This window comes from Centruroides vittatus, unplaced genomic scaffold, assembly GCF_030686945.1.
Source record: "Centruroides vittatus isolate TY-2023 unplaced genomic scaffold, ASM3068694v2 contig_876, whole genome shotgun sequence".
Taxonomy (NCBI): Eukaryota; Metazoa; Arthropoda; class Arachnida; order Scorpiones; family Buthidae; genus Centruroides; species Centruroides vittatus.
The window spans coordinates 144,692-157,710 of record NW_027122568.1 but is presented as its reverse complement, the minus strand read 5'-3'; the positions used below and the strand labels follow the sequence as shown (position 1 = coordinate 157,710).

The following is a 13,019-nucleotide window of genomic DNA, read 5'->3' as shown; positions in this document are numbered from 1 at the left end:
ATATAAATTATTAATTAATTAATTTTAAACTTTTTTTATATTTAGTCTAGTGAGTTGGGATGTGGAAAATTTGAAAAGACTCATAGTTCTGAATTTGGAAGTGGAAGATCAGATAGTTAGTTTCTTAAATAATTCATTTTTTTAACTTTAATTTTCTTTTTAATAAAATCTTTGTGTTTTTGCAGTTTCCTCAATATCAGAACAAGGAGTTCTTGTAAGAATAATATTTAAATTATTTTTATTTATCCTTTATGTTTTGTTTATTGAAAGAAATTTTAATTTTTTTGTTTTAGAGTCACAGTTCTAGTGGAATTTTTCGAAGCACACCATATTCAGAAGGTTATAGAGGCATGAGATATTCTTCTTATAGTCCTCATATGCGTAGATCTATGCCTAATGTAAATCTGCATTTATCAAGTGAACCTCCAAAGGTTAGTTTAAATTATTTTATTTTATATTGTTAAATTTATATAGGAAGAATTTCATTATTTTTTAATCAAGTAACTAGATGATGCTTAAAAGTTGTGGGACTGATTAAAATTATAATTGTAATTAAATAAATTTTCATTTTTAACATATTAAAATAGAACAATTTAAAGCCATAAGTAAGTTTTAAAGTACAGATATTCCTCAATTTACAATAGCATTTCATTTCAATAACCAGATCATAAATTGGAAATGTTCTTATATTTCTTACATCATATTTGTTACTATTTAATACTAAATGATATACTGTATTTCTTTGAATTTGCACCTGGGTACTTATTCATTCACCTGTATTGTTCATGTGTTTTTTGTGTAGCCATAGCCATTTTGTTACTCTGTAAGCATGATTTTTGATTGTATGCATGTGGATGTGTAAAAGATTTGGCTAGTTTTTGGTGCAGAGATCAGTGGCGTGCCATCATTGGAAGCAATGGAAGCGTTGCTTCCACCTTCCAATGGCCTTCCCTTGTATTTTAAAAAATATAAATTTTCATATTTTAACGTACTTTTAATTAATTAAAATTAATATTTTATTATAAACTGCATTATGTATCTTTTACAAATTTCCATACTACATGTGAAAAAACCATAAGATTGATATTGTATATTCGAATAATTTGGTGGTGGAAGGAATATCGAAACTGGGTCAGTTTCCAATCAGCCAGATTATATAGGCGTTGGCACATGCGGTTTACAGAGCACCAACTTCACCCGGTTTAGCTGGTAGAAGCAACATACATGTAAAGCGTCCAATTTTATATCCCGGACCGGTTCTCAGCTGTTAGCCACCTGCCTGTCAACTTCCAAGCAGCCAGATTATAGGCATTGGCACATGCGCTTTACAGAGCACCAACATCACGGTTTAGCTGGTAGAAGCAACACACACATAAAGCATCCAATTTTATATCCCGGAGTGGTTCTGTGCTGTTAGCCACCTGCTAGATATTCGGTCACCCTCGCCCGATTATGTGAATCATGAGCAGACTAGATCAATGGCGGGCAACCCTTGGCCCACGGGCCAGCTACGGCTTGCGATAAGTTTCTATCTGGCCCGCGAGATCTTTAATAGATTATTGTTAAGGTTAATCATATTAGTCATTGTAAACCGTGCTTTAGTCAGTCGCTATCCGCTTATTTTGTGTGTCTGACCGTCAAAGAACCGCTCGGGATTGAGCTTCATAATTTGAAACTTAACCTTGTTAGTTACGTATATACAAGCTTTGTTTATTGTCTGGTCAATGTACACTTCCGTTTGTCAATTGTTCACGATAGGAGGCGTCTTTTTCGTGTAAGATCCAAGTCGGATGTATGTGAGTTAATAAATGTTCTTGTTGCCTTTGCCTCGCCCTGTTTTTGACTCGTTCACGGTTATAGGAAATCACCACAGATTATGGGCCCAGGTCCCGTGAACGAATCTCAACAGTCGAATTTGTCTGAAAGAAAGGAAATTGCATAAATTGAGAACCGCAAGTTGCGTCGAGACACGTGTCAGCCACATCTTCGTTCATCGTCCTCAATCGCCATCTTTGACGAGCTTCATTCGTCGGTCAACCTCGTCAGTGCTCTCTGTCAATATGGATAGCGTGAAATCTCAAATGGAAACTTTGTCAGAAGATTCGCAGGGAAATATTAATTATATCTCATGGAAGTTTAAGCTAAATCTTACGTTGAGATCGAAGGACTTGTACGACGTTGCGAACGGAATCATTCTTAAACCTGAAGATGCGAATAATGCGGCAGATGTCGCAGCGTGGATTAAAAAGGATTTAGACGCTCAAACTTGTATAGGTTTAAATGTGAGCAGTAATATCGCAAAGAAAATTGCAAATTGCACCTCTGCGTATAGTATGATACACAAATTAGAAACTTTGTATGGTAAAAGGTCCGATCTCACAATTGAAGGACTACAGAGAAATTTTTTTAATTATAAGTATGATTCAAGTAAGTCTGTAGTGGAGAATTGCTTATCAGTTCAACAATATGCAGAAGACTTAAAAGCTGAAGGAGAAACAATTAAGGAAAGCTGGATTATGACAAGAATGCTCGGAATACTGCCGCCGAAACTACATCACTTCAGGACGTCATGGGATAACGCTAATCCAACAGACAAGAACATCGACACTTTAATTGAGCGACTTCGACTGGAAGAAGACAGACTGAAGGAAGACGACAAGAAGGAACCAATCGCACAGAATGCCCTCATTTCAAAACAGAAAACGCAAGGTAACAAGGACAGAAGTCAGCAGAAAAATTCAGGAGTCGAATGTTTTAGATGTGGACAAAAGGGACATATAAAGAAATGTTGCAAGAATAAGCCGTGTCAGAAATATCTTGAATACTGCAGGAAAACCTACAATTGTAACAACTGCAATCAAAAGGGCCATTTTGCAAGGGAATGTAAAAATGAGAAGTCAGACGAATCAGACAAAGGAGATAAGACCAAAGGACAACGACGAGCTCTTGTCACTGTAGGATTGACGTCTACGAAAATAAATGACAAGAACTCAAGACGAAACCGACAGGATATTTGGTATCAAGATAGTGCTGCCACACAGCACATGACCTTCAGGAAGGAATGGCTGACAAACTACAAAGCACTGGAGGAACATACGAAAGTGATACTCGGGAACAACACAGAAATCAATGGAATCGGAGTAGGTGACGTCGAACTCGAGGCCTTTAATGGAAGGGAATGGTATCCAGCAACCGTGAAAGACGTTTTATATGTTCCTAATATATCATTCAATCTATTTTCGGTTACCCAAATGTTGGATAAAGGGTTTATTCAGACTGCCAATGCCAACACATCAGTTATCGAAACGGCCGATGGAAAGGAGCAAATAGCAGTAGCACAACAACTCGAAGGATTATATCAAATGATGTTCCGCAGAGAGGTCACAGGAATGTGTATGGTGGCCAACTCAATCAAAGTCTGGCACGAAAGACTGGCACATCAGAATGTGAAGTATTGCAAGAGTATTTTGGACAGAAACAATATAAGATATATTGATGACTGGGACAACAACGTTTGTATTGGCTGTGTCTACGGCAAACAACATCATATCTCTCATCCAAGAAATAACAAGGTAGCGAAGGAAGTATTGGATCTGATACATGTTGACTTAGGTGAAATGGATACCTTATCTCTGGAAAAGGCAAGATATTTTCTCTTATTCAAGGACGACTTTTCTCATTTTAGAACTGTGTATTTTTTACGAACCAAGGACGAAGCCCCTGCAGCATTGGATAAATACATGAAACTAGTTGAAAATCAATTTGGAAGAAAAGTGAAAAGCCTAAGGTCTGACAATGGGACAGAAATCAAAAATTCGACTACCAGAGAGTTATTGGAGGAGCTTGGAGTTTTACATACCAGAACAAACATATATACACCGCAGCAGAATGGACGAATAGAAAGAGAGATGCGCACCATAGTAGAGTCAGCTCGATCTGTTTTACATGCCAGAAATTTAAGCGAGAATCTTTGGGCTGAAGCTATTAACTACGCTGTATTCACCATTAATCAAACAGGAAAGAGCTCTGTAGATGACAAAAATCCTGCCGAACTTTGGTTTGGACGTATGGTAAACATCTCAAAATTAAAAAGCTTTGGCTGTGAATGTTATGTGTTGATTGAAGATCATAAAAGGAAAAAGATGGAGAGAAAGTCTATGAAAGGAATCTTCATCGGATATGATTTCGATTCACCCTGTTATAGAATCTACTTACCAGATGAAAAGGAGGTCGTCTGCTCCGACAATGTGATTTTCAATGAAAAGTCTGAAACTAAAGGAAGCACTGCTGAAGTCGAGACCTGCATGAAAGAAAAAGGAACAGGAGAGAAGATAGAAGAGCCTGAAACTGAAGACGAAACCGTGGAGGATTCGGATGATAGATGTTTACAGAATCATTCACAATACATCACTCTAGAAGAAACCGATGAAAGACCACAACCGCCAGAGGAAACTCAACGAAGTTTACGAGATCGCCGAAAACTAAAGGCTCCAACCAGATTTAACGATTATGAGATGGGACTTATTCACAACTATGCCATGATAGGAGAAACCGAGGATATTTCAGTTAAGGAGGCTTTGAAGGACAGAGGATGGTATAAGGCTATGCAGAACGAGTACAACAGCCTGATCAAACTGAAGACTTGGAGCTTGGTGGAACCTCCAAAATATGCAAAACCTCTTACATGCAGATGGGTGTTACGTCGTAAGCAGGATGGCAGGATGAAAGCCAGACTTGTTGTGAGAGGATTCGAACAAAGACAAGGCATCGATTATTCAGACACCTTCAGTCCCATAGCCAGACATGCATCTATCAGACTCGTGCTCAGTCACGCAGCATCCAGTAAAATGAAAGTAACAGTTTTTGATGTCAAGACAGCTTACCTACATGCCAATCTCAAAGAAGAGATATATATGAACCAGCCGGAAGGATTCTCTGATGGGACAGAAAAAGTTTGCAAGCTTGAAAAGAGTCTGTACGATTTAAAGCAAGCCGCCAAAGATTGGAATGACGAAATCTCTGACTTTTTTCTCACGATAGGATTCGCTAATACCGACGACGATCCGTGCGTTTATTATAACAACGACAGAAGTGTGATGATAATATTAGTTGTAGACGACGGGTTCTTTGCCGCCCAAAATGAGAAGGACATTTTCAAGATTCTGAAGTTACTGAATGACAAGTTTGAAATTACTTATAAAAGGACTTTACAATCACATATGACATACCTAGGTATGAAGATCAAAGTGTCGTCTGAGGGAATTTTTGTGAGTCAACCTGATTACACAGAACGAATATTAAAATGATTTGGGTATGATCAAGTGAATGCCGTGAATACACCGATAGAGCCAGGAATGAAAACGAATTCTGAAAATCTTGTCAATGACCAGCCACTAGAAAAACAAAATCGTTACCTCGAAGCCGTCGGAAGCTTACTTTATTTAGCAACAATTTCCCGCCCAGATATAAGCTACGCCGTCAATTATCTGAGCAGATTCAATAATCAACCCATGAAAAGTCACTGGAAGATGATTAAAAGAATTTTTCAGTATTTAAGAGGAACTACACATTTTGGAATATTTTTTAACCAAGATCCGAAATTGATAGCATATACAGATGCGGATTACGGAGGAGACGCCAATAGTCTACATTCCACAAGTGGAGTTCTTATCATGAGGGGAGGTCCAATTGTATGGTATTCAAGAAAGCAGCATCTCGTGGCGAACTCAACAGCTGAGGCCGAGTACCGTGCAGCAGTTTCATCTATCGACGATATCTGCTGGGTACGAAGAATAGGAATTGAACTGAGATTATTAAAGAATGATAAACCTACCCCGTTATTTGTCGACAATCAGTCGGCAATTCACGTGCTTAAAAACGCTCACCAAGGAAAGATAACTAAGGGTAAAAAGCATATTGAGATTCAGAGAAAATTTATTCAGCAGCATATTGGCACGACTGTTGAACTGAAACATATTAAAAGCGTCGATCAGCTTGCTGACATATTAACAAAACCTTTGAATCGTGTAATATTCGAAAAGTTACACTGTAATATGATTAAGGAGGTGTGTTAAGGTTAATCATATTAGTCATTGTAAACCGCGCTTTAGTCAGTCGCTATCCGCTTATTTTGTGTGTCCGACCGTCAAAGAACCGCTCGGGATCGAGCTTCATAATTTGAAACTTAACCTTGTTAGTTACGTATATACAAGCTTTGTTTATTGTCTGGTCAATGTAGACTTCCGTTTGTCAATTGTTCACGATAGGAGGCGTCTTTTTCGTGTAAGATCCAAGTCGGATGTATGTGAGTTAATAAATGTTCTTGTTGCCTTTGCCTCGCCCTGTTTTTGACTCGTTCACGGTTATAGGAAATCACCACAATTATTAAGTTGGAAAAATAACTAATTAATAGTAATTTTTCCAATTCTTTGTAATTTTCAAAAACGATAAGAGAAATAAATGTAGTAATTAACTTTTTATTTATTTATTTCATATTTGCAGACTAAAAAACTTACAAGTCACAAGAAGGCGTCAATTAACTACTACAGCCCGCAGAAAAAACGTAAAATTTATTCTGGCCCATGTTATAAAAAAGGTTGCCCACCCTAGACTAGATTTATAACTTAACCCAACTAATAGGAGTTTACTGGCATGTTTTTATGATAGTTCTGTATAGTTGACAGAAGTTTAAAAAAAACTCCATTAAAATATTTGATATATTTATTCTGCGTTTATTCCGCTCTCCCATCTTATATTACTTACGGATTTCAATGTTAAACCGGTGATATTATGATTTAGTATGTCCTATCTGTAAGGGAATGGAGAAAAAATGTGTACAATTCTAGTACAGTGTTAAAAAATTAACTGTTACTTTGGCAGCATCATTTACAACCAAATTTAATGAATGAGACATACAATGGTACAAAAAAAAAGCTCTAGAATTTATTTTACTTAAATTTACGATTTATATATCTGTTGTCATAAAAATTTGTCTTTCCAGTGTTTTCCCAAGACTACAGATATTCAAGTACAAAGTAACTGGTTTTGACTTATTTCTACTAAGAAGTAGTTAAATAATTAAGAGATTAGGGAATGGGGACATCTCTCTCTGCCGAAAGAGCCAGAATTTTACTTAAACAAAAGCTTAACCGAACTAATTACTAGCTCAGTACAGTGGGGAACTGATTTCCGTGTACACCTGGTATTAAAACGAATTAGTTAGAAAACAAATGACTATTAAGTTTAACATATTTAGATTTTTACAGCTATGGTGAGAAACATTTAAAATTTACAACAGCCCTGTCGCATCCTTTGAGATATACTAGTGACGCGACAAAAGAGGCATTTGACATTGACCGGTATCGGCACAGGATTTGGCATTTTTTTTTATAATTTTAATTTTAGCTCTTATATCGTGGCTAGTGATTCAAAAATTTATTTTAAAAAAGTTTTTGCTCAAGACCATATAATGAAAAAGAAAACATTATTAAAAGAGAAAGATCAATGCCTAAATTAAATATAAATACGTCAACAAAAAAATTTTGACATTTTGATGATAAAATTTATGACGAATGACAATTCTTTCGTAAAATTGAAGGAATTTGGAAATCAAAATAGAATAGAATTTAACAATGGTAGACAATATAAAATAAATATTGAAAATTATAACAAGATAATTACGATTAATAGATATATCTAAATTAATAGATGTTATATGTTTTTTCTCAAAGCAAGAATTGGCATTTAGAGGGCATAGGGAATTTATTGAATCTAATAAGAAAGTTCAATATAATTACCTCTGTTATTTAAGAAGTACTTCAGATAATCTATTAAAAATACATTTAAAGAAGTATACGGTTTTTACTGGCTTATCGAACAAACGAATACGAACGGGCCCTGACGCGCAATTAATTGATTGCCCCTGTAAGTCGGCTTCTTACAGAAACACAGCTTCCCTATCATCAAATGTCACGGCACACCACTGGCAGAGATGTAAATTTTTTGAGTCAGAAATTATGATTGTCTGCTCCAGACGTTTTCTAACTGTGTGTTCTTTGTACTGTATGTTAGATGTCATGTATATTTATTTTAACATAGGGCATTATTGGAGTCTCAAGCATGTTATCTTCTTCCTCTTTGATCCAGCTTGCTTCATCATCTTTGTTTAACTGGGTAGATCAAAAAGCAGCCCATAATCTGAGAGTTGTTTTTCTGTTGGCATGTGATTGTGTGGTGGGTTTGGTATATAGATGTCAGTAGAAAAGTTCCTCATTGTTTATGAACAATTTATTTTATTTTCATGGGATATAGACTTGTATTATTTCAATCTTTGCAACTTGGCTGCTAATTTTTGTTTAAGAATGTCAGTATATTCCTGTACATGCAAACTGTGTTGTGTTTTAATTTTCCTGAATATTTTTCCTAACCTTTTTCATAAGTTTGGTGTTCTGTTATTTTTAGAGTATTATGTCAGTCTGCCTAATTGTTGTCTAATGTTGTTTGTGTTTCTAGTCTTCTTTGCTAGTCAGACTTATAATTTTTCTGTGTTTTGAAGCAGAGTTTTAATGTGTCTGTTTATAATTATACTTTATTTTACTGCACTAGAATAAACTAATGTATGTATGTCTGAAAGTGTTGATTTTGGTTGAATGTGTTTTGGTAATATGTGTATTTAGGTAATGTAGCATTTTCCCCATTCATTTTGATATGTGTATTCTGGGTAATCATGGTATCTGTGTGTGGTCTAAACCTGTATCTTAGTCAGTGTTTCTTAAAATAAATTAGTGAGTGCGTTAATTAAATCTGTGTCTATAGTTACATAACTATAGACACAGATTTAATTAAATAACTATTATTATTATTATTGTTGAGATAGACAGCACAGATGGACAACAGTGAGAATTTATAGATTTACAATTTTTTGAAATTGCAGACCTGTAAATTCCCACTGTCATCCATCTGTATGTCTGTCTGCCTTTTCTTAATCTCAAAAATGCAATTAGATAGATGAAAGTTGAAAGCAGATATGGAAAGTTTAGAGGCAGGAGGCCCAATTAACTATATACAAACTTCCAATTTGGACCAGAAGTCATGTTATTTCAATTCAAAGTTTTTTCCTGAAGGATAGATGACTAGCATAACTTTATTGCTAGCAGGAAAGTATGATGTACAGGGGCAAGATACTACTAATTTTAGATTGAAAACATATATTTTAAATTAATAAATAAATTAAAAATATGATTAAAAATTGCAGTCCAACATTGTGAAAATGTCACAATAAATAGCTGCTCATTATTATTAACTATTATATTATGTAAAAAGAGTATGTGCAATGGAAAATGGTGTCCAAACTCCCCCTCAGTCTCTTCCAGTATAGAAAAAAACTAATTCAGAATTTTCATCAATAATTTATCAGTATTGATATTATCCATAACCTAGTATTATTCTTATATCAAGAATTTCATTAAAACAGAAACTTTTTCTAGAAACACATTCTAATGTGTTGTATTTTAGGTCTGAAATAAAATGCATAAATATTGATAATATAAAAATTTCCAAACTTTCTTAAACTCTTAAACTTTTTATTTTAACTTGTGATACAAATTAGTGCCCTGGAAATTATTCATTTACACAGGTCAAAATCCCAGCACTTATTCAAGGCATATAACTATTTGAAGCCTGGTACTAATTTTAGGAAATATAGTATACATATTATGTATAATTGGCAGTTATCAATTACTCTGATAAAATTTTCAATGAGTATAGAATAATCAGTCATTGTCACTCATATCTACTATAATAGAAACCAACAGTTTCAGCATTTTTTATCTTGTGGTCCTCTTGGAGCCTTTCATGGCTCTGTGGCTCACATTTGAAAAATTACATTTTATTGAACAGTAAGTAAGGATTAGACTATGAACTCAGAAATGACAGATATCAAGGTATTGATTTGAAAATAAACAATTTTTAGTTCTACTGAATATCATTTTCTTTCTTGAGGAAAATTTCTTCATTTAAAATAAAAATTCACAATTTTATAGAACTTAAAACAGAAATCTAAAAATATCAAAAATTGAATAATTATAAACTAGGAAAAAATTGAACATGAGTACAGTTTTGTAAGTTTCCTAAGTTTGATACCTAATCAAGTTATTGCACATTAGACTGGAAATCAATTAAACATAACTGAAGACCTCCCATGTTCTCAATATCCAACTTTTTCTAGGCTTTTGATATCAGATGAGTGACTCTACTAAAACTTAGTTTAGCCAAATAGGCACTTGGAAGTTATTTTCAACTACTGCATTAACTTATAAATTGTCTTGGTTTTCTTGCTAGAAGTGCTGAATTGCTCTGCAAAATCCTTAAGACATTCTTATAGTTCCACATACACTTTAGCCACATTTATTCAAATGAATCCATCACATATTCTGGGATTTACATTTCTAGTAGATCTCTGAACCTTAGTTTCATTTTATCATATAGTTTTTCTTTCCCCAACAATGTCTTTGTTATTAGATTTTTAATTAGGACACTTAGAAAATAAACTTTTATATTCTAGTTTTTAAATTAGCATGATCCTCTTATAACTCTTATGGCCTCTCTAAAATATTCCATGATGCATGTTGAGAACCACTGATGTGGGACCAATCAAAGATTGGTCTAAATGTGGTATTAATTGTTTATGTTGAACTGCAAATATTACTCAGGAAAAAACTACAGTTGCAACTTACTTCAACAACTGAGCATTTGCTGAGAGAATTCATTATTAACAAACACTTTCAATCTAATGCCATAGGCCATTATCAAGTTTTAAATAAGTTTAAGAAAATGTGCCATAAATAGAACATTCCATTTAAATTTTTACATTTGAAGTATTCTAAACACAAATTTTAAATTACGTGAATTAAATAAATAAACTATAAAAAATATAAAGTTATTTTTATTATAAGGTTATATATAAGGTTAATTTTATTTTTATATGTATATTGTAGGAATACAAACAAAAAATAAATGGAGTAGAGAGGTTGAGGTTAAGATTACTGAGTAGATAGCTGGAAAGAGAGTGAGAGAGTTGTTTGGAGGTGACCTATCATCTTTTATACGAAAATTTCCTCCAATCAGATTATTTGAAATAAGCCCTCCACACTTCTGATGCGTGACTGAAATCGGGTGGTCTTGTGAATAGAGTGTGAGAAATCCTACACTATCGCTTTGAAGAAACTGTGTCATTTTTTTCCATCAAAATAGGAAGTTCCTTTTTCAATTTCATATAATATTTACAAACAGATAAATTTCTATCAATTATTCTAATGAATATTTTAACAAAACTTGTTAAAATCAATCCCTCAGCTCCAGATTCTCACAATACTGTTCATGATTATGGGGATCAGGGTCAGTTTCAATCCAGATCCCTCATAGTGGTAAAGGAATCACCTTACTATCTGGTCAATATTTTCTAATATACTTTTGAAATCATTTAAATCTTACTTAGAGTTATGTATTTATTTATATGCAACTTCATTATGCTAATAACAAATAATTTGAATTTTTTCAGCTTTATCCATACCATCTATTAATTACAACTAACTATAGGCTTCCTCCTGATGTTGATAGATGTCATTTAGAGGTAATTATTTTATACAGAAATCTTAATTTATTTTAAACTCTAAGTATTTATTTTTAGAAAGGAACTAATTTCATTATTGTCATTAAATTATTTTTTACTTTTCATTTTCAGCGTCACTTATCTAATGACGAATTTCATTCACTTTTTAATATGACTCGCTTACAATTCTATCGCTTACCTGAATGGCGAAGGAATGAAATTAAAAGAAAATGCATGTTGTTTTAAACTTGAATAAATGCAGTTAAACAAAATCTAATAATTAGTTCTTAATAGAAGTGTTTAATTGCAAATTAAAGTATGTGGATTCCAAAGTGAAACTCTCTTATAAGACTTATGGACATGTAATTATAGAAATTTGATTTTATTCTACAAAATTAATGTATTTCACAAAATAGAATATTATAAAACAATAATTCACTATTTTCTGTTATAAATGTTTTTAACATAATAAATTTTTTAAATTTATATATGGAGTGACGTTCTATTTTGGAAATGCTTTTTAATTATTTTGTTATTCAGTAATAAATAATCATGATCTTTATAGAAGTGTTTTCTTTGTATATGCATATATTTTTTTTTTCAAAAACCTTTCTGCATAGTGCTTAAAGGGAAAAGATGGAATCCTGCTTTCTTTTAATATCTTGAAACCATCCTGTAACTTTTCACTATAATAATATCATCTTGAAAGTTATAACATTTTTATCAATTTTAAAATATTTTCTTAAAATTAATTTTCCATAGAACACACATTAAGATAACAAAGATAAACAAATAATTTTTATTCTGTAACTATATTTTAAAGATTGTGTACACCAAACTTGTTCAGCTTCTTTTATTTAAATCACAAAATATTCATGATGATGAAAGCATGTAGAAAATTTTTAAATGTTTAAATTTGTTAGTGCTAACCATGGCTGTTGAAAGCTTGTATGGGGCCTAGGATAATACAGGCCCTTAAAGTAGTCATTGCTGTTTCTCTTTATACTTGCTTGGCAGTACTGCAAATATGGACAATAACCTCCTTATAATGACCATCCCAGTTCCTGGACTAAACTCCATGTAAATTCTTTCTGTGGAGGTGAAAAGCACAGTTTATTACTCCAATGCTATGATGTCTCTGAGAAAGTATCACCAGATCTGATCAATCAGATTGGCATAAGTATGATTTTCACTTGAATGTGTGTGGAGTGACCAAAGATGTGCACATAGAGGAACTTTAACTCCCTCTATGTGCACACACATAACACTTGGACAGTTGCATTTCTGATTGATATGTCATGACTAAGATAAATACAGAAAATACATATCTGTGAAATTTCACCATTTTTTATGAATATCCTGTATTAATAAGAGGAAGTATTAATGAAATTAACTTTATAGAACTATTTCT

At 33.4% G+C, this 13,019-nt stretch overlaps 1 protein-coding gene across 2 annotated transcripts in view; it reads left to right on the top strand.

The window, feature by feature from the left end:
• Window positions 1-12,110, top strand: part of LOC136983106 (actin-binding LIM protein 2-like) — a 128,964-nt gene extending 116,854 nt beyond the window's left edge. The window contains exons 18-22 of one of the 2 annotated variants that reach the window (XM_067279741.1): window positions 46-115; window positions 186-214; window positions 294-431; window positions 11,558-11,629; window positions 11,741-12,110. In XM_067279741.1, coding sequence (XP_067135842.1) covers window positions 46-115; window positions 186-214; window positions 294-431; window positions 11,558-11,629; window positions 11,741-11,854 — 423 coding nt within the window. In that variant the 3' untranslated portion in view covers window positions 11,855-12,110. The remainder of the gene's footprint in view (window positions 1-45; window positions 116-185; window positions 215-293; window positions 432-11,557; window positions 11,630-11,740) is intronic. The other variant, XM_067279742.1, reaches the window with a different exon arrangement.
• The last annotated feature ends 909 nt before the right edge of the window (window positions 12,111-13,019 follow it).